The sequence below is a fragment of the Coregonus clupeaformis genome, chromosome 12 (genome assembly GCF_020615455.1).
Source record: "Coregonus clupeaformis isolate EN_2021a chromosome 12, ASM2061545v1, whole genome shotgun sequence".
NCBI lineage: Eukaryota > Metazoa > Chordata > Actinopteri > Salmoniformes > Salmonidae > Coregonus > Coregonus clupeaformis.
The window spans coordinates 2,909,688-2,931,701 of record NC_059203.1 but is presented as its reverse complement, the minus strand read 5'-3'; the positions used below and the strand labels follow the sequence as shown (position 1 = coordinate 2,931,701).

The 22,014-nt window shown below is 41.6% G+C and overlaps 2 protein-coding genes across 8 annotated transcripts in view; one reads left to right on the top strand and one right to left on the bottom strand.

The window, feature by feature from the left end:
• The window catches only part of slc12a5a (solute carrier family 12 member 5a), a 302,630-nt gene extending 294,274 nt beyond the window's left edge, over positions 1-8,356 (top strand). For 2 of the 3 annotated variants that reach the window (XM_041891975.2, XM_041891977.2), the window contains exons 23-26: positions 707-933; positions 1,210-1,224; positions 1,550-1,683; positions 2,351-8,356. In XM_041891975.2, the coding sequence (XP_041747909.1) occupies positions 707-933; positions 1,210-1,224; positions 1,550-1,683; positions 2,351-2,442 (468 nt within the window). In that variant the 3' untranslated portion in view covers positions 2,443-8,356. The remainder of the gene's footprint in view (positions 1-706; positions 934-1,209; positions 1,225-1,549; positions 1,684-2,350) is intronic. The other variant, XM_041891976.2, reaches the window with a different exon arrangement.
• Positions 8,357-8,710: 354 nt separating this feature from the next.
• Positions 8,711-20,589, bottom strand: ncoa5 (nuclear receptor coactivator 5). 5 transcript variants are annotated; one of them, XM_041891978.2, is made up of 11 exons: positions 20,474-20,589; positions 16,411-16,701; positions 15,869-15,976; positions 14,103-14,169; positions 12,448-12,705; positions 12,229-12,338; positions 11,518-11,647; positions 10,960-11,162; positions 10,388-10,592; positions 9,984-10,069; positions 8,711-9,843 (listed from the first exon to the last, which is right to left on the bottom strand). In XM_041891978.2, the coding sequence occupies exons 2-11, from the start codon at positions 16,580-16,582 to the stop codon at positions 9,164-9,166; spliced, it is 2,019 nt and encodes a 672-aa protein (XP_041747912.1). In that variant the 5' UTR covers positions 16,583-16,701; positions 20,474-20,589; the 3' UTR covers positions 8,711-9,163. The 5 variants fall into 5 exon arrangements, with proteins under 5 accessions (XP_041747912.1, XP_041747913.1, XP_041747914.1 ...); XM_041891979.2 differs by having other exon boundaries at positions 12,235-12,338; positions 20,474-20,588; XM_041891980.2 differs by lacking the exon at positions 15,869-15,976.
• Between the last annotated feature and the right edge of the window lie 1,425 nt (positions 20,590-22,014).

Sequence of the window (22,014 nt, the reverse complement as noted above, 5' to 3'; positions counted from 1 at the left end):
TGGTGTAGTTGTTTTTCAGACTTCCTTAATTTTTTATGCTATGAGGAAAAATGCAGTCAGGCATGGTCTAGGAATGGCTAAGGGGCTGGGGTTGTGAACCGCTGGTGTTGACATTGAGGTCAGCGACCCTGAAGTAGTGGATTTTTAAACTTCCAACTCACTCTACCAGTGTTTTTTAAATGTTTTTTTATTAAATGTTTTGCTGTGAGGCATTCAGGGAATGGTTAAAGGTCTGGGGTTGTGAACTGATGGTGTTGACCTGGGAGGTCAACCACTTGCAAGAAAGTACCAGACTTATTGTGAAGTGACTGGATAAGTCTGAGGAACAATTTCTTTTGCACAGGCAAGACTCACACAGGCTCTCGACTAGTCACAGTGTTTCATGGGATACCAGGAAATGCATCGTAGGCCTGTGTTGTTCGTATGTGTAACATTAGGGAAAAAGACAGAAAAAGTATTGTCTGCCTGTGAGTTTCTGGCCTTCCATTAAAAGTCATAGTAAGGTGAGTAGGCTACAGATGTGTTGGTTCAAACATTCCTTTCCAGACATACTTTTTAATCAGCCCAACTGTATGACTGACCTCCAAATGTAAGGCCTTCTTGATAATGGCTCTCTCTCTCTCCCTCCTCTGACCCTCACACTCACTCTGTGGTTCCAACTCGCCTCATCTCACCTCGTCTCTCCCCCCCTGTCTCGTGGTCTCAGTCTGCCTCTGTCGCTGTGTCCCCTCCCACTCAGGTCCAGCTCATCCACGACAGCACCACCCCGACCAGTCCCGCCACCCCCCTGTCTCCAGCCACCGAGGGGGGGGCCCAGACCCCAGGGTCTGCACAGGTCCAGATGACCTGGACAGAAAAGGCTGACGGCGAGCCGGCCAAGCCTCCTGGCACCTCCACGCCGGAGGGCATCAAAGACATCTTCAACATGAAGCCGTGAGTGTGGTTTGGCAAAACTAGTATACTCCCATGTTGGGACTGAAAGTTCCTGAAGAGTAACATTCTGATTGGCATTCTTCTCATCTTGGGACATTTGGTGTCAAAATGGCAGCAGTTTAAATTTAACATCTTAAAGTGATAGTTCACTCAAAACAACTTTTAGTGTGCATGTCAACAGTCAAGTTTTCACGATAGAGCACTGTCAGTACAGAAAAGCTGTGCGTTTTGGATTCTCTCCTTTAATCTTGTGTTTCTCTCCTTGCCATGCTGCAGGGAGTGGGAAAACCTGTAAGTATTTCCGTAGCGCAAACTTTACATAAAACTGTGGTCTGGTACATATACCTATACATTTCCTCTAGAATTTCATGGATCAACTCAGCATAGCACAAGTTGATTATGTCTTGAGTGTTCTGAATGAAAAAGTGAATGCATAAGTGATAGAATGAATGAGTGAAAGAGTGACCATTTGTTTTAGCTGTTTGTGAATTAGTAGCCTGAAGAGGTTGCTGTTCCACAGTTTGTTTTGCTGAACGCCTAAAAATAATACTGCATTATGAACAAATTAACCTTTGGTTTGGAGCTTAGTAGAGACCATCTTGTTTTTTCCCACCAGAAACCAGTCCAATGTGAGGCGCATGCACACGGCACTGAGGCTGAATGGTGTCATCGTGAAGAAATCCTCAGAGGCCAAGCTGGTGCTCCTCAACATGCCCGGGCCGCCCAAAAACCGTTCTGGCGACGAGAACTGTATCCTTCTTTCTCCATCTCTCTCTCTCTCTCTCTCTCTCTCTCTCTCTCTCCCTCTCTCTCTCTCTCTCTGTCTCTCTTTCCAGCAGTGGTCGTCTTAGAACAGACAAAAATGTATTATCACAGGCATACAAGCTGTTTGTTCTCATGTTAGGGTTTAGGTAAGGGGTTTGGGTGAATGGACAAAATCGTATTTATTGTTAGTGTCTGAAGTTGGACTTGACGTCCAATTTTACACTGTATGGGGTAATAACTAAACGTTGCTTTCACACCAAATGACCATCACTTTAATTAAGTTAGCACTCCCATGGTATGTTTACAGAATAGAGAACGTGTTACGTCAGTGGTTCCCAACCTTTTTCGGTTACTGTACCACCAACTGAATTTTGCTCTGCCCGGAGTACCCCTGAAGTACCCCTCGTGCATTTTACCAGTAGGCCTATGGTTTCATGAGTCTTCTCAAGTGCCCCCTGTGGATAGGCCAAGTACCCCTAGGGGTCCTAGTACCCCTGGTTGGGAACCACTGCGTTGCATCATTTTCACACAGCCGATGTGCCCATAGAAGCTGTGTCACATGCCATTACAAGTAAGTATCTGTCTACTAGTAAAAGATAGTATGGTGCTAGAGGTGCACCTGTTAGTTGTTTTCCTTAACGCTCTCTCTCAGACATGGAGTTCCTGGAGGTCCTGACGGAGGGTCTCAACAGGGTCCTCCTGGTTCGCGGTGGCGGTCGTGAGGTCATCACAATCTACTCTTGAGAGAGCAGACCTCCCCCCCCCGAACCCCTTCATCTCCCGAACCCCACATCTCTCAAACTCCACATCTAGAAAGAACACCCCCCTTCCATTTGTTTTTCTAAGACACTCCCCTCACACCCAAGCAATAGACCAGCTCACCTCGCCTCTCTCTTAAGTTATCTTCTGTTTGCCTAACACACACACGGTTTAAATAAGTTCGCCCCATACACTTCCCTATGAGCACAAGAAGTTGAAAAGACGTATTTTGGGCAGAAGAAAAGCTGAAAATACGTATTTTTGGTTTAAGAAACGCTGAAAATACGTCTTTTGGGTCAAAAAGATGCTGAAAATACGTATTTTGGGTTGTGCTCACTGGATTTAGAGCTACACCTTACTCTTCCAGGCTTTTTCCGGCCCTATATGATGTCAGAGGTAGCTGCTTTTAGCCTCATATCCAATATAACAGATTCTCAGAGACTTGTCCTCCCCCTCTTCGTGGCCCAAATAACTTATAAAGGAAAGGTTCAGTCCACTTCCAATTCAGCCAGCAAGATTATCAGTCAATACTGTGAAATGAAATAGCGTGAGATTGCACCTTCTGCTGAATATTTTGCAGCTAGACATCACTGCCCAGCTCCACCCCCTTTGTGTTATTCATATCTGCCTTTTGGTCAATCCACTAGTCACTCGGCTATGGAGTCAAAGGATACAGACGGTTAGGTGAGCTGGGGTTGTTCAGTGTGATGTTTGTGCCTGTGTGTTTATGTGTCACATTCATCCGATTGTGGTTTGTTTTTACGAGGGGATGTTTTAGAGTGCCATCGATTTGGAGTCACCTACCTGTCAACATGGAGTAAACTTCCAAGACTGAACAGTGGAGGATTGAGGATGTTGACGTTGTGTAGCTAGTCGTGTATATCACCCTGCGAAACCACGGCGAAGAGATAATATTGAAAAGCTTCTGCGGCAAACCCTGTTCATCACGTGCGGAGATGACCACCGTCGAGAAAAACTGCTACCCACGGTCATGGTCGGTGGTTAGAAGAGAACATGGTCATTATTTGAATCCGGGTCAGTCGTGAAGGAAAGAACCACGGTTGGAGGAAGATGGGAGAGAAACAAACAAGCCTTCCGTGACGACATAGATCGCGCTCGATGAACTTTGACCTCACCTTGAGCACTCCGCAACATATTTGTTTTTGCTCACGCACTGTCATCATATTTATACTTGTCCCTTTTCCCCTTTCTAAGTGGCTATGTGTCCTTTTTAGCTCCAGCCACTGTTAGTGCCAAAAACAACAAGGCAAGCTTGGTTTTAGATATTTGACACGTCGTTGAACTGTGAGGAGCGTTCTTAGTGGAAAGGTCGCTGACAGAAGAGCAGGGGCTCTTTCTCAATTGTCTTTCCTCAATTCCTGCTGTCCTCTTTCCTCGATTCCTTGTGTTTCCTCGCCTCCTTGGACAGAGAAGGAATTGAGGAAAGACCATTGAAAAAGAGCAAGGGAGTGATTATAAGCAGTGACATCATCTTTGTCAGACACCTGATCCCAGTGTGGATCACTGTAAATAGTGTACAAGCTCTGACGTATTGTTAAGTATGAGTGTAGTATTTTTGTGACTTACTAAAAAGCTTCTAGTGGAGAAAATGTTCCTTCTCTCAAAGGGTCGGCTCAAAACTGCTTTTGGATGGCTTAGGCTCCTATCACTATGGTAACTTTCGCTGTATCCTTGACGAGTACTGCACTGCACTGTCCACCACTGTTCAACAAGTGCTTTAAAAAATTCACAGGTTCATTAAATGAACATGTTATTTTTCCATCTAGAAAACAAAATGTTGTTTATGTTTATAGACAAAAGTTAAACATATTTATATAATACAGATATCATTCAAATTATCGCTCAGAAATATATTCTGTTGTTTTGCCAAATTTAGATATGTTTACATGTGCCATATAAAAAGTATTTTAAAATGAAAAATAGATCTATGAAAGTGAAATATTGATTAAATTACAGAGTACAAATTGTACATTAGGTTGATGGGTTAGCGTGCAATTGACTAGTAATAGATGTAAAGTGATGGAATGGAAAAAGGGTTCCACAGCTATGAAACTCACCCCATCCATAACACTGAACTCTATGCAGTAGAATCCAAATATGTGATTTTGTATCCACAGAATTGGCACCGATGTGAGCCAATACTTATGGCCCTGACAATGAATGGATTATTAGCTAATTAGAATAAAAACGTATAAAGTGCATTTTGAAAGGAATGTGCAATAGCTGAAATTTGGTCTTACATATTCATGTTATTTTTTTACTCCTATTTTATGTAGATGTATTAATATCATCTCACACTGACCAAGGACAGCTATCATCATGTTTTCATTTTGTGTTGTGAAAGACACTGTTTTTGGTCACTTGCACTTGTATTAGAACTATGAATATAAATATATATACATATATACAATAGAGGGAATAAAACAATTGACGAAACTAGTTTATAGAGATATTGAACCCAGTATTTATGTTTAAAGTGTCGTTTGAAAGTCAGACTCATATGTTGTGAATGCTGATAATATTATTAGATTTATTTGAATTGTAAATAAACATGTCTAAAGGAACATATATACAAAATATATCAGAAAAAGGGTAAGCATATATAGAAATACATATCAGTGCTGGTGGTTTGTCTCCTCCCAGACATGACCCGACTTTACATATTAACTATTGGCCTGAGAGTCTTTCTGGACAGGAGTCATTGTCCGCTTTGGAGGAGAACTCTCCTGATGATATTATACAATATTTTGAGGCAATAATTAGACCATTAGGGTGCAATTTGATAGGGGGGTCCGGGGGAAGTCCCCCCCCCTGTATTTTCCCCCTCTTTTCACAAATGGAATGGCACTCTTGATTATCCCATCCTCTTATATTCACATATATTTTTTTTTACAAATGGACAATACATTCCCTTAATATGATGTATGATTTTCTCCTATTATTACACAATTTGATTAATAGACACTAGGTGAGACAACCACATATCACAGTCAAATATACAGGATATAAACATTCCATTCCAGCTAAACAATGGTTATACTGTATTGCATTTGGCAAAAATAAACACATTTTCATACACATGTAAAATCTATGAATTACAAATCTGAGAACAATAATATCTCCCACACACATGAAGGTACCCATAAGAAATAATTTCTGATAAAAAAACACAAATGTGAAAAATTGGTGGATGTAGCGTAATGGAAATAAACTCTTCAATTCTATCTATAAAGAAAATATTTTAGATGTTGGTTAAAAAAGGATTCATGGGAAATTAGTTTGTTTGAATTGTCTTATGTGATTTCCTCATGATTTCCTCATGGTTACATAGCTAGTTAAACATTGAAAACAAGTATTTTGCAAAAAAGTTTGAGTTCACAATATTGTTACTTGTCATATTTCAATCTTGCTAAATTAATGTTGGTTAACGTAATAGGAGACCTTATTAGTTGAATGGATGGGCCTTAGAGATGTTCCTTTTGCTTTGTATATAACGCTGCAGTCAAAGACACTGTAGCCTACGATGTTGTCCTTTGTTGTACACTGTTTTATCACTGTGGACAAAGTCTTAGCGTTTTGTAAAATGATGTGCAATATTGTTTTTACTTGGATAATCGCTTTTCATTAGAACACATGAACAACTGACAAGTTGGCGTTCTGCTCATCAGAATGTTTAGAACCAGGTCTTATGGACCATAAAGTTATCTTGTGTTCATCTCCTCTGTGGTGGCTGCGACAGAAAAACATTTATTGTGATTGAAAGTTTGAGGACCTAATCAGTGGTTAAAAGAAACAAACTTGCCCAGTTTAAGCACTGATTCATAGCTTCCTCCTGTGGTATAAGTGAGTACTGCAGCCAGTTGGCGTACATCTGTGAGAGATGGGTTCCATTGATCAGATTTCGCCATTACTCTGCAGTTTTTCACTGCAAATATATACTACATGTTAATTTTATTTTCGTCCTATGACGTTAAGTATATGCGAGGACAGTTCTGGCATGCAGTAAAAAAGATATATATATTAGAAAAACATCTTGAAAGAATCACAGTAGATGTTCGATTTAAATCTGTGTCACTAAATCTGTGTGGTTGAGCCTCCCCCCAACCCTGTACTTATACGTATGTGATTGCAGTATAATTCTGAATATTGAATCAAAGAATAGAAAACAAGCGCTTCCACTTCTGGTACTGGCTCTGCTTGGACGGCTTAAGGGTAACTCGGAAGCACCAACACTGACATAGCTATCTCATCTAGGTGTAGATACACGAAACACTCCTAAATCTGACCGTTTGCCTGCACAATTGTAGCATGAGACGAATCGGTTGGTGATCATTGTGAATTATTCTCCATCATCAAATGGATATTAAGGGCTCCGAAACATATCTGCTCCTGTGTTAAAAAGGTTGTCCTTTCGAGGGGACACTCGGACACAAAAAAAAAACGATGAAACAAAGAAACCACAAATTGGAGTGTTGGCGTGTAGTGGCTCGCCATAACTGTGGTTTTAGTCGACAAGACTGAACTGAGATCCGCGCCACAACCTCAAGTCTGTCAGCTACTTATCCTGAACCAAACGTGTTTATACAATTGAAATTGGTGATGATAGTGTCCATGCTGTGCAAGCAGAGCCCCACTCCAGGTCTGTTGTGTAACTCAATGCATGCACATTATCCTGAACAAGGTGTATTACTGAATATATTGAAGTGTTTGTGGTATACTGTGTTCTGTTCATATTGTTTTAGTTAGATCTACCCCTTTCTTTAGACTGAATGAATCACGATTGTTTGGTATATTTTCTTTAAACTGGTCAATCAGTGCATCTAGGATAAATTAATATATCAGTTACAGGATTCTATTTTTATTCACTTTGTCGAAGAGGTCTCTCCACGTATTATATAAATTGTTTCATATATAATCTATATCTGCAGATAACTGAAATATACTTTGGTAATCCATTTAACAAAATGTTTTTGTGTGAAATTGTTATATACCACACTAATGAATTAAATGCAAAATCACAATTATTTAGATGACAAATCATATTTTTGCCTTGATTCCACACACTGAGGGCTCCTGTGGTGTTTCAGAAATTGGCAGCTATACCCCCCCCCCTAATATAGAAATACACAATTATTTCAAAAACAGATATTTTGAGATTGTCAACCAAAAATGTAAAGACAATGATCATGTATTTATCCAAATACTACAAACATCCAATGAGCAGCCTTCTCCATGTTCTTTTAATGGTCTAGTTCACAGTACACAAGTCTGACCCATAAGCTTCTGCTATGGTTAGGGTGTCAATCTTTAGCATGAATGTTCCTGTTTTATAGAAGTCCCTTTGAAACCAATTACAAAACAGAACAATTCCACCAACTCAGATCAACATAAAAAATAAGCATTAAAGACATTTTGGGTTTGTTGTGCATACATTTTTGTATGAATGTTTGGAAAAGGAATGGATGTAGATAAAGGATATATACACACACAACTCTTAAATCACAAAGTGAACATGTTTTTCCTTCAAAACCTTTTAGTCCTCTTCCTTGGTACTGTACAAGTATTCTGGTAGAGTAGTAATGTTCCTGTTTTTTCACGTGTGTGTGTGTGTAAATATGTGCACTTGTAAACACTGGGGGGGGGGGTCATCTGTACATGAATCCAAAACAGTTAGTGTCAGTGTATATTTTGTGTCAGTGTTAAATATTTTAAATAAATGTATTCTCTATTGTGTTTCATGGTATATTAAGACGGGGAAAAAAAAAAAGTAGTTTTATCTTACATTTCAAATGCTTACATCTATAGCTTCTGGCGATACCTGTTCCATTTTATAGATTTGTCAGCACAAAATGCAATAAACCAATACCATTTTATTACAGCTTTGCTTGCGAGTCGTCATTGGAATAATGATCTTGGGCCGGGTTTCTGATTGCGAGTCGTCATTGGAATAATGATCTTGGGCCGGGTTTCTGATTGCGAGTCATCATTGGAATAATCATCTTGGGCCGGGTTTCTGATTGCGAGTCGTCATTGGAATAATGATCTTGGGCCGGGTTTCAATACGTTCTCGGGTTATAAAAAGGGAACGTTCCCCATTCACGGAGATCCCATTCACTCTGTCAGCTCAATCGGAAATTGCCTTTAAAAGCCACAGCCTACAACACGCAATCTGATTGAATCCCGGCCTTGATGTTTGAAACTACTCAAGGAGTACGCAAATAACCATACAATGTCACATTCAAAAATTGTTTATTTCAGGAGCACTGCTAGTACAATCACACAGGAAGTTGTATAAAAGTTTTGCTGTGTAGAACTGGCCCACACCGACACCAGATCTAGCCATCAAACATTGTGGTTGAGCCGAGAACAACAAGTTTCAGCACAATCCTGAATATCTTCGGACATGCAATTAACTTTTTACAACAATTCACACACTAACCAGAAAATGGAGAGACTGGTTACAACCGAAAATGTTGGACTTTCAAATAGTCTTAACAAATAACCGAGGTCTGTCATTACAATACCTAGGGTAAAAAAGGTCCTCTAAAAGCATTTACAAATGCAAAAAAAAAAGAAACAGAAAATATCAGTCTACATCTACACATTTCAACTGTGGTAAATTATTAATTTAACAAAAGCTGCTTTGCAGACTCGGGGGTGTGTGGTCACATTATGAGGGGAATCATCAGTAATGGCGAGGGTACATTGCCATGGGCGGAGGCTGACCCATGCCTTGGCCCATGCCCTGGCCCATGCCATGGCTTGGTCTGGGGGATGCAGAATTCCCAGCATTTACCAGGTGCTTGAGAGAGGGTCCGCTTTGAATGAGCGTGTCCAGGGCCTTCTGGACGCTGGGGTTGTCGAAGTTGATGCCTGCTCCCCCTGAGACAGGGGGTCTCTGCCCCCCCTGAGGGGCAGCCATGCGGCCTGTGGGCGACCCATAGCCTAGGTGGGCGCCGGGGGGCACTGGGCCCGGGCGCATGGGGGGCCGGGCACCCATCATGTTGGGAACTTGGGAAGGTGTGGGGGCCATTTTAGGGACAGGAGAGGCTGAGGACATGGGGAGGCCTGTGGACTGGCTGCCCATGGTGGAGCCGTAGGACTGGGGGGCCATGGCAGGGATGGCCGCGGAGGCCGATGCCCCGGCACCGCTGTTGAACAGGCTAAGGATCTTAGCCTGCAGCTCCTGCTGGTTGTTGGTGGTGGCGTTGGGGGCCGGCGGCATGCTCATGTGGGTCGAGTGAGCACTGTGGGGGGGTGGTGCGTGGGCAGGATGAGCGCCGTGACTGGAATGGGCTGCAGAGGGCATCGTCTGGGCCTGGAGAGGAGGCTCGTGGGTGGCAGCCGTCGCAGGAGGATGTGCTGCTGCAGAGGAAGAAAACAGTCAGTGTTCTGCTGTTATGAGTTCAATTCAAGTTCAAGAATAGAACATACTACTGTAAATGGAGCAAACCCCAGCACTGGCTTAGGGGACCTCTTTTGAACCCAATTTGAGAAAGCCTTACCCGCAAGTGGGTCGGCTCTTACGATGCGTTCCCTCTTGACCCTCAAATACTCTATAAGACTGTCCAGCTCCTCTGGAGTCAAGAACCTAGGACGTCAAAGACAGAAGGCGCACTTCACGTCAGACACATGAACAGCTACAAAGCCCACTATGACAATTAAAACGCAACGGGACAATCCCAACTGCACCATTCCTCATCCCGGTTTGGGTGGGAATTTATGTAAAGAGCATCATTATTTGCAACAGCAGCACAGTGACATCGTCTACGAGAGAGAGAGATGAAGGGAAACAAGTGGGAGAAATTTAGACCGATAAAAGTGAAATGGAGAGAGAGAGAGCGGCTGTTAAGACAGTAAAATATACACAGTATTGAAATAAGGAGAGTGCGTAAGCAGACTGACTGACCTGCCCTCAGACAGCAGAGTGATGGCAGGAAGCAGGGTGACTGGGTGACCCTCCCTCTCATGCTCCCTCATCAGCACGTCATCAGCCATCTTGGCAGCCTTCTGAGCGATCTCCTCACGCTCCTTCTCGCGATGTTCCACCTTGAAGGAGTCATAGTTGTGGCCCACCAGGACCATGGCGTCCTCCATGGGCATGTTGCGATGTTCTACGAGTTTTAAAAAAAGGGGCGAAGAAAATAAGTTAGTGATTTAAGATGTCGGCCTAAGAAATGGCAGGGCTGTGACTACAGCTAAGAGCAAGTGCAAAGCAGCAACAATAAAACATTTACCTACGACACGTTAGAAAAACAACCCTGGGTTTTGGATTTAAATTAATTACTGCCTCAACGCTAGGAATTCAGGTAGATACGAATTTGACCAAGTCTCAAAGAATAATCTTAAACAAATATTACATCCCTTTAAAGCTCAAGTTGAGCACTGAACAAAAATGTCCACCCGTCATTCCCCCCGAACCAGGATTAAGAAGCTGGACTCATCCCAGTCAGTCCTGGCAGCAGAAGCCAGTGGTCCTACCTTGGGGTGTGCCGAAGAGGATGTTGACTGTGCAGGAGCGGTGCACCTGGTGCTGCTGAGTGATGATTATGGCGAAAGGGGTGCGCGCCCGGCCCACGTCCTCCAGCGCCTGGGTCAGGGACACCTCCGTGTTGAGGAAGATGAGGTCCACCACCATACCCAGGTCACGCACCTTCCGCCCCACCGTCTCCGCATACTCCCTACTGCAAGGACAAAGCAGGCAAAGTGGATACCACAGGAAACACGCCACATGCCCAGGTAGCTTATCCACTCATGCTTACAATAAGATGGCTACAATCATTTGATAAGATTATTACTATGGAATGTCTTGTGTGAGAATTAGGCTGCATGCCAAAGGTACACAACTCATTTGTCAAGGGGGCTGGTTTCAGAAATTGACTAGATTTTTTACAAAGACAACCTTGGCGGGCCACATTAAATTGGCCCGTGGGCCATCTGTGGCCACCCCTGCTGTATGCATAATCTCCAATCAAATACACAGACTCAATTCACACTTAATCCGAGTGGAAATGTGGAGGATTTAAATCATGGACTTACTTTTGTGCCTTGTTGACGACAATGACTGAGCAGTCAACTGGACGCTCCCTGTCATACTGTCTCTGGACCTCCTCGTAGTATTGGCGGTAGAGCTCGTTACGTCGCCTCTCCTCTACCCGCACGCGGTCATCTGAAAAAGACGAGTCTTTAGCTTCTTTTACCACTGACAGTTCAATTTGTGTACAGGTTAAAAAGGGATAGTTCAATCAGAAAGTATCTATTAGTATTTTGTTCAATTGTCTGCTGTTAAAAAGGAAAGCTTGAGACTTCGGCAGCAAAGCAGTTTACTTACCCAGTCACGGATAGATTTTTATGTCTCCGCATGCGGTTTGAAAGAAGTTGAAGGTATTTCTGGAGCAATTGCTAAGTAGCATTGGCACAATCACTGGAAGTCGATGAAATCAGCTAGCATTAACGCAATCAGCTAGCTGATCCCATAGACTTCCAGTGATTGTTAGCTAGTTAGCAATCACTCCAGAAACTACATTCAACTTTCTTCAAACTGCATGCAGATACAAAATAATACAAGATAAAATGGTATCCATCAGTTCATCTGACTCTAGGGTAAGTAGAAAATAGGCTGAATTGCCAAAATCTCTTAATACCATAAAAAAGTGTGCATGTCAGCAGTCAAGTTGTCAAGATAGCGCACTTTCAGTATGAGCAAAAACTGATGCAGTTTATATGCGTTTAAGAGTATTGCATTACTACCTTTACCTTCAGGTTCTCGCCGGCCATTCCATGGATCCCTGTACGGGTCCTCCTTCTTGCGGTGGTGCTCATCTGCGCCACCACGGTAATATCGATCATAGCCCTCCTCTCTGTAATACACAAGTGACCAATCGTTGGTTAACAATTGCGTATGAATGTTGCTTGGAACAGGGCAGAGAATGTTCCTTCAGGATGGCCCTTTGCCAGACCGGTGGTCACCTGAATGTGGGGTCTCCGCGAGGTTCACCTCGAGGTTCACCTCTGAGATCCTTTTCCCTGCCCTCGGATGTGCGGTAGCGGTCATAGTTGGGGTCTCGCGGTTCGTGATGGTCACGAGGGTGAGTGTGCCGAGGCTCACGGCCAGGCTCTCGCGAGTGCTCTCGGCTACCCCTATGTGCACGAGAGTCGCGCCCGTGCATAGGCGAGCGAGAGCGAGGACGGGGCTCCCTGCCTTCTCCATAACCTCCATACGGATCCCTGGAAGAACAAACAAAGCCTTAGTGAAAAGTGGCAGGTAACGATTGGGTTATTTTAACATAATGGTTTGTTTTAATGTCAACATTAGAATCAATGGAATTGGTGAACTATTTAGAATGTGCACAGAATAAAAAAAAGTGGTGAACCTGCTCTTCTCAAGGACTCCACGAATTAAAACGCATCACTTCCCCTTGACATTGGCACAAGTGTGATTCCATGACTCCAGCAAAAACACACCAACTAACATTTATCACAATGAACTGATGGGCGGTGACGTTCAAATGCTAACAATTCCAAGTCACAGCAGAGAAATTGTCCTTACCATTAACATAAGTCTTCGTAAAAACTTCCAGGGAGTTCAACGTAATATTTAACGCAATGAAAACCTTTTTAAAATTCAGACATCGGGTTTGCTCGAATTTGAGAAGTGATATCACATGAAAACGTACACACACTCCATATTAAAAATGTGTTTGATTAAATGTCCTGTTTTCGGAGGTTTAAAATAATTTATAGAAATGCATTAATACTCGAGTATCAAGCAATCTCAAGACTTCCTACCAAGCAAATCGGCAATGAAAATCAGCTTACGCAAAACACAACAGGAAACACTTGAGACAAAAAATTACCACACATTAAAATATTCTTTATTGTCTATACAGAATTTTGTTAACTGGCAACGACTTTCAAATGTTTTCGAAAACGGGCTAACTAGATTGAAATGAAGTGATGAAAGACGTGTACTAAAACAGAATATTACTGATCAAAGCAATATTTTGATATTGTCGATGTCGATATTGCGTATCAGTCAACCGTTTTCCAATTATGAACATTGATTAACTATGCAGAAGCAAATCTTTGTGCTCAAACCATAATTCAGGCTGTCAAAGTATTGAGACCGATTGTTTCCCATCGCAAACAGGAATCGATATTTATGTTTACTTTATTGCCATGCTGCTGACAACACAGCCGAGCACAAGGGTGAGGCAAGGCGTAGCATTTGTTCAATGGTCCGGTGAAGCAAGATGGCGCCGCACGTACCGGTGGCATTTTATGCTGAAGAGCTTTTAAGCAACTTCCTTTGACATGAACGGGACACCATTTTCACGGCGTTGTCTAGTTAATTTGAAGTATGAGCTAATCAGAACAGGGAAATTGCGAAACAGACATCTTTAGGAGACAAAGACACAGAACTAAATTCAGAATCTTGTTTTATTTCATGAAATTCTTTGTGTAACGTGAAATATGTTGCCGCTAACTGAACACAACGCTGAGAAACTCTTAACGAGCTGTTTTTGCCAATGTGCTTCGTGGCAAATGACATGAGAAAAATATATAATTTTACCAGAGCAGCTGAAACGTTGGTACTTCTTCATACCCCCTTAGCGTTACTTTACCTTCTTGGAGGGCTCGGCCGGGATTGAGCTTTATTCTGTCGTTGTCGCTCCGCTGCCATATTTATAGCTGAAAATAAACCAATCAAAACGTTCAACATGACAATTACAGATATTAACTCAATGAAGCGAAAGGTTAAGTGCCATGAAATGTAACCCCGCGCTCACTTTCCCGATCCATAAATTGAGTTCCAGATTTCCAAGCATGAAAATCCAAATTGATTGCTCAAAAAAAATTCAAATTGGACGAGAAGTCGAAATGTTCCAGGTTCCAAGTTGTCTTTACATGGCTTCCCTTGTTATATTGCATGAAAAGGTTTGATGGGGCTTTTGAAGAAGAGGATGCTTTCCATTTTAGTTGAGAATGAGAATCATCTGGGATGCTTTGACTCAGCTACTACAATAAATCAAGTTGAGATGAAACGTTCAAAAGGAAATCAACTGTTATGTCAGTGAGAACATTATAGTGAGAACATTAATACTACACTGATGACACATAAAGGCAAACACATTAATCTTCCATTCTTAAGAAGCACTGTGTGTTCGGTCTGAAGTCTGTTCAAACTCGCAATATTTCTTCCAACTGTTCAAAACAATTAAGTGTATCCTTCGGTATTCAAAGACATTGTAACAATTTCAAGTTTTAAATCATTTATTTTGTTTAAATGTCATTGCAAATGCGGAGTTCAAACGTAATGTATACAACAAAAATGTTATTGGCTAAGGCGCAAGTGGGTGTAGCAGACTAAAAATTATAAATTAACTTATATATTGCCCCACTTGCTAGACATTCATAATTAAATCACAAAACTACAGTTTTATAACTTAAGCAAAGCTGCTAAATTGTAGTCTGGGGCTTCTGCCGGGAATACATTGAGCAATTTAAAATCCTAATGTCTAAATAAGCCACTGAATGTTATTACAGCGATTAAACCTTGACATAACACTTTCAGAAGAGTATACATGCTGCGTGGTGGAAGACCCCACACTGCACACCATAGGCCTACAGTTTAACTATGTTTAATCTCTCGTGGAGAGACTACGTAAACAAAATGGTACCGTAGATCTGTCATAACAACAGGATGCGTGAGATATCGAGCAGGCATTAGTTCTGCTGCCTTGGACAAATCATGATTTTGCAGGTGTTAGCATCTTTCAAATTTCAGAAGGGGATGGGGCATTTGGCCCATAGATTTGCCCGTAACTTGCGACGAGAGGGTGGAGCTCAACGTTACGGTTCCAAATCTCTTGGACCCAGAACTTAAAAATCAAGCATCTGACCAATTACGCAAGACATCAGTTCTGGGTTAACCGAGATTACTGTAATATTAAACTGATATATGCTATGTGATTTCAAAGAGATGGGCAAACCCCTTATTATAGCAAATATTGACAGTGTTGGACAAACAGAATAGTTCTAGTCTGTCATTACATTTTTAAAACTTGGTAAAGCTGTGTTTGTTGTTTCCCTCTACTGCACAAGTCTTCGTAGCTGACCAGGTCATCCGCTCACCATGCGTTTCTATTGGCTAGTGCAGTATTTTTTTTTTAGGGAATTTGAACACATTACTTGTCACACTGCACGAGCAATGACAGGACAGGTCCTCGCCGCCAACCTTAAGATTTCACTCGGATCTTATCAAATGATCTGGGATGAGTTAATCCTTCTAATATCGTACAGCGTATTCTCTGCATTCCAGTGACAGGAACGCCATGACAAAATTGCTCCTCTTAGCTGGACAGTCACATCTAATACAGTGAACTCTTACCTATTTTATAACCTTTATAAGGGCGACCATTTTGTCCCGCCTTTGCAGCCTCTGCATCCTCAACACGTTCAAACTGCACAAATCCGTACCCTTGGAACATGGACAAGGCTGGAAAAAGGAACATTTGTTGTTTTGATTTCATATAAGGAAAAAAGGGCCAGGTTTTTTTTTTTTTTTAATTGCTCCTCGAAGTATGAAAGTTAAAGCAAAGGGGTAGTTTAAGTGAGATTATAAAAAGTTAAGTTATGCATTGAAATAGAAAATGTACAATGTTCAGAATTAGGTTCAAGGTTACAAAACTTTATCCCCAAAATGTTGTGATTCTTTAAGCTGAATCTACATTTGAATTGATCACAGCTTTATCTTGGGCAAGTTTAATACTAGGCTACTGCATTGTAACCAAAAACTATACAAATCGTAATTTGGCTAGATAAGAGCTAATTAAAAAAAAATATGACTTCTTAAATTCAATAAGACGAATGATGCTCAAAAATTGAGGATGAAATGTGTGTTCCTTCCTAGTAGGTAGCCTAAGTACTAACCATGAATCTTCCCGTAGGGACTGAACAGATCCTCCATGTCCTTCCTGTCCATCAGTGACGTCGGCAAATTCCCCACAAAAATCCTCCTCTCCATATCGCGGGGATTTTGGCTGTTGGTGCATGAGCGAACAGGGCCAGACGGCGATCCACTGCGGCTTCTTCTGTGAGACATGGCGCTACTCGGCTAGATCCCAACCTTAGCGGCTCTTTTCTTTGACGGAAATTTTTTTGGGGTACTGTTCAATTTCCTTTTTTTTTTGCGCGTGTGCTCGAAAGTTGTTATCCAAGGTCCTAAAAATGTCAGCGTGGTAAAGAAAGAGAGAAGAGAAATCCCATGGATCAAATGTCTCAGCACAGCAGAGCCCCAAATAGTTACGCCTAGGTTGCACTCTAAGGAAGAGAAAACAAATTCCTACGAAATTCAACAAAATTAGGACATGACAGTCACTCAATGCACTCTTTGTTGCATTTGGTTATCATGATCACAACTGTTACTTTGAGAAGCTCTGTTGATATAAACTGTTGAATAAATGAAGGGTCAAGTTTGACCCTAATTGTATTTTAGGTTAATCTTCTTTGATGACAAAGAAGTTGCCAGTCTTTCAGACTGATTATTGGGAAAATTAAGTATATGTTCTGTATCACCACTGAAAAACGTAAGACATTCATCCATTTTAAATACAATGACAACAGCAGGCTGTAAATCAAAACAGTCAATTCCTTTACAGAAATGTTAGGGCAGATACAAGGCCGTCTCTAGTCCGTTTTTTGTTCTTAGCAATGGAATGTAACCATCTAGACATTTTCGATTAAGCAGTCTATGTTATAGCTAGCCCATGGTATCTACAATAGTAAAATTCACTACAGGGATTTAAAAGCATAGGCCTAGACTGGAGGGATTTTCCACCAGATTGGGGGGACACACACAGGTAGGAAAGGTTACTGTAGTGTTTTCTTGCATTGTTAAAAGGGCCAGAAACTAGGGCTTGTACACCCTTTGAATGCAATGTGTGTGTTGGCAAGTCATGATTGGGCTCTGCCTAGCATCTTTCAGTCCTAGCAACCCTAGGTTACACCTGCACTCTTATTCCTCCGGAACAACTGGTTTGTATTTCAGCCAAATAATTCCCCCTAATTCCTTTATATCTACTGGTTCTACATTACCACTACTGTTTATTACACCGAAATTGGCGGGGGGGAATTTTTAGACAAAATAGGTAAAGGAACGTATTGTTCAACAGACTCCAAAACATGGGTCTGTTGTAGACCCATTTCCACTCTGCTTACCTCATGTCAAAATAAAAGTCCTGCATGTGCCTCATATGTGCAAAGGAGGAATAACTTGTGGGGGACCAATTTGAAATTGAATTTGATTTAACCTCTGGCATCCCGTGGACTGCTCAGTTTTTTTGCAGCCCAATTACAAGCAATGTTAGTGTGTAAATACACCAGCATTACTAAAAGCAGCTAATAAAGCTCGACCTGTTTGTAGTTCTTAAAACCAGAAATGAGTTACCTCTGGTTCGTTCAGCCATTCCTATGGGGGAAATGAATGGGGTTTTGGGATAAACGCCAAAAATAAGGTTAAAACAGGCTTAGGAGATCTTCTATGTTTTGTTCTGAGATAATCAGTCTGTTACCATGACCTTTATGAATTATGAAGTCTTTATGTACTCGTTTTGATTACATAAAAGCTTCAAAATAGGGCTAGGCATTTTTTACTATCTACACCGGTATAGATGCACAGACTGGTTGGGGTTTTTACTTTACCTTCTATAGCGGTATTTCAATGTTTGGTTTGTTAAATGCGATAAGCCACTCCGTTTATATAGTTTCCTCCGCTAACGCTACTTGAGTCGCCTCTTCCTCTCTCACCAAGCCTCGCCCCGTCACTCAAGGAGCGCAGTCGTTGCTTGACAACGAGATCATTTGCCGATGTTCACTCTTTAGTGAGCACGGTCAATGAAGCAGATGCATCAATATGTTGATGACAACGATGTTGTTTCCACTTTGCTTCTTATTATAAATCCACAAGCGTTCTATAATTACACTATTAGTTTGTGCATCTTACTGTCTGCAAACTGCTAGTTTGTCTTTTCTTAGAAAGTTGTGGCTAAAATAAATTGTGTTTGCCATTAATGCTAACATAGCTAGCTAATACAGCCTGATAACAGTGAAGGTGTAGGCCTAAATCAGCATGTTTGTGAAACAGTATCTTCTAAATCAGAGAGGTATAGGTGAAGCATGAAAGTTAGCTACATGAAGTAAGAGAAAAACATTTAATGTAGCCAAAGATTAGTGTCCCACTCCCCTGGGAAACACTGACCAACACTTTGGTTCCTACCTGTCACAATAACACCTCCATAGAGATTCTATTAGTATTATTTTCCTAATTCTATCAACACCGCCCTGGGTTTTTCATTTGTCGTCAGGTCAAACATTGTATTCAAAGTGCCCACTATTACGTGAAAAATTAGAATAATCATTCTATTTCCATGATTCCAACAGCTCACCCAAGTGTTTTAATCTAATAATACAATAAACACCTATTCTATTTCTGATCTGAATTCCCTCAGTGCTACAATGTTAAACGTCAAACTCCATTATCTTATAAGCCGAGGTTCAATTGATGGACAGTGGACCTGCAGCAGTCAGTATGTAACCTGATCTGAACCCCAAGTCAAATCACAATGCAATATTTGGTTAAAAATAAGGCCTAGACTTTTTGCCCATATCATGCAGCCCTATATGGCAGTGTGGAAATTCTCAACTTTTGGTTGAAGTTTGATTGAACAGTATAAACAATCAGAATGGAGAAAGCCCCCTTGAAATCACTTTGAATGTACAGTATGTGTTGATACCAATGACGTGTATAAACCCTGGATTGCAGATGCTTTGACCATGGAGAGGCTTTGAAGCCACAGGTCGGCCATATTGGCACTCTTCAGAAAAGCAGTCCTCCATCTGGGAATGAATGGAATTCCACAGTATTTTATTTAAATGTTTCAATGACAAAAGGACAAGTATGTAAGTATTTTTTGTTGTTTTAGTGGGGTCAGTTACATTAGTACTATCAAAAAAATTAACTTGAAGGAAAATGTTTATTTTATGTGTAGCTCACATAATATAATAGTATGCATTAAGGTGTCTAATCGAATAAACGTGGCATTTTTTAAATGGACATTAGTAAATTCATTTCTAAAGCTTCCAAAATATTTTTTGCAACGTGGGAGAGTGCCAAGATGGAGGTGCGGAGGCTTCAAAACAGCTCCCCGTCGGTCATCTAGTGTATATATATATATATAAATCATTGGTTGCCACCCTAGGATCATGCACAACAAAAAGCAAATTATAACCATTTTTTCAAAAACATAAAATACCATCAAATGTGAAATATATCGTGATATATCTGGGCCGCTCAGCCCTTCAATATCCACAGAGTAACGTTAACTGATGACGATTATATCATCGAATAAAACGTATAATATATATGTGTTAAGACTGTGTTAATCCAAAAACCATCCAAAACCCACACAGGCTTTGACCAACGAGCCATGGCGGAGTTAGTCTCCGTTAGCGCTTACAAAAAGACGCCATTACTCTTGCTCTCTGTTGGCGGGAGGCTACAGCAAGCTAGTCGTCATGCCCTGGCTAATGTTGGATAACGACAGATAACTTTGTAAACGTTAGCTAGCTACTGTAGTTAATAACTACACTTAACGAATCACTGCACCCAAAGCAGGTTTCGCTAGCTCATTAGCTAAAATAGTAACGTTAACTAGCTAGTTCCGCGTTAACAAGCCTAGCTCGACTGACTAACGTTAGCTAGCTACTTTACAGCGCCTGAATGAATGACGGCGGGCGTAGGCCTAACTAGCTACATATCATGGCCCACTATCCAAGAAGATGGTAACACGGGACCAAAGATGGTTCTGCGAAGGGACGCCATGTTGGCTAGCTAGGTCAGCTTAGGGCCGGGAGATAAACGGTAACTAGCTAGCTGGCTATATCTAGTCACTAACGAACACGATGTAGTTTATTGTAATCAACAATGTACTCCTACCTTCAACATTAAGGTTTCCAAAAAGCTGCAGTGCTTTGATGTCCTCCAGTAAATTCTTCAGGCCGCCCGCACCAGCTTCTTCTTCTTCTTCGCCACACAACAATGGCCGTTCGGCTTCTTCTTGTGTGGTTTTTAAGCAATGGGCTCGTGCCTCGTGTTTGTGTTATGTCAACACTGCCATCTGCTGTATAGGAGGGCTAGTTGCATTGTCAATTGAAGTTTTTATGCATAATAATACAATACACACCTATTTTATTCCCTCAGTGCTACAATGTTAAACGTCAAACTCCATTCTCTTATAAGCCGAAGTTGAAATGATGGACAGTGGACCAGCAGCAGTCAGTATGTAACCTGACACCACTGGAGGTCTTGATGGTATTTTGTGTAGAACAAGAAAGAAAACAAGTAGGCAGCCAGTACAAGCAGAAAACTTTAGTGAACTATTTACAGATAACAAATATAAAATAATACATGTAAATGTTACCTATAGTTTACAGCAACATTTACATTTTAGTCATTTAGCAGACGCTCTTATCCAGAGCGACTTACAGTTAGTGAGTGCATACATTTTTCATACTGGCCCCCCGTGGGAATCGAATGAGTGTGACGATATTTACATTTACATTTTAGTCATTTAGCAGACGCTCTTATCCAGAGCGACTTACAGTTAGTGCATACATTTTCATTTTTTTATACTGGAATCGAACCCACAACCCTGGCGTTGCAAACACCATGCTCTACCAACTGAGCTACATCCCTGCCGGCCATTCCCTCCCCTACCCTGGACAACGCTGGGCCAATTGTGCGCCGCCCCATGGGTCTCCCGGTCGATATCCCTGGCAAACAGCAGTAGCTCAGACTGCTCCATCCCAACGCCCATGTCCACGTACCCCAGAACTCCCTCATCCCTATACCACTCCTCCTGTATGTCCTGTATGTCCTACTCGCCTATCAGGAGGGCCCACTGAAGCTCCCTTGTCTTCTCCTGCATCACCCCAGGGTGCCGGTGAAGGCCTGGGAGGCCTCCAAAATAGACAAAATGTGCTCATAACATTTGTTCAGGGTTTGGGAGGGCACTGGGTAAGCCATCCTCACATGAAACATAATAGCCCTGGCCTATATCTGCGTTACTGAGTTTATTTCACCCCTTGGGGCAATGATATATATATTTTTTACATGCCATCCACCATAGTCTTAAATAGTTAATATAGAGGGAGAAGCACATCATAGACCAGGACTATATGTTTTATGTGAGGATGCGGGATGTTCCCAAAAAAAATTATCCATTTATACTAAACAAATATATAAATGCAACATGTAAAGGGTTGGTCCCATGTTTCATGCGGTGAAATAAAAGATCCCAGAAATGTTCCATACACACAAACAGCTTATTTCTCTCAAATGTTGTGCACAAATTTGTTTACATCCCTGTTAGTGAGCATTTCTCCTTTGCCAAGATAATCCATCCACCTGACAGGTGTGGCATATCAAGAAGCTAATTAAACAGCATGATCATTACATAGGTGCACCTTGTGCTGGGG

Coding starts and splice junctions, on each gene's coding strand:
- ncoa5 (XM_041891978.2), bottom strand. CDS start 16,582: ATGTCTCACAGAAGAAGCCGCAGTGGATCGCCGTCTGGCCCTGTTCGC. Junction 12,339..12,447: donor CGCGGAGACCCCACATTCAG/GTGACCACCGGT, acceptor TGTGTATTACAG/AGAGGAGGGCTATGATCGAT. Junction 10,593..10,959: donor CCTCTTCGGCACACCCCAAG/GTAGGACCACTG, acceptor TAAAACTCGTAG/AACATCGCAACATGCCCATG.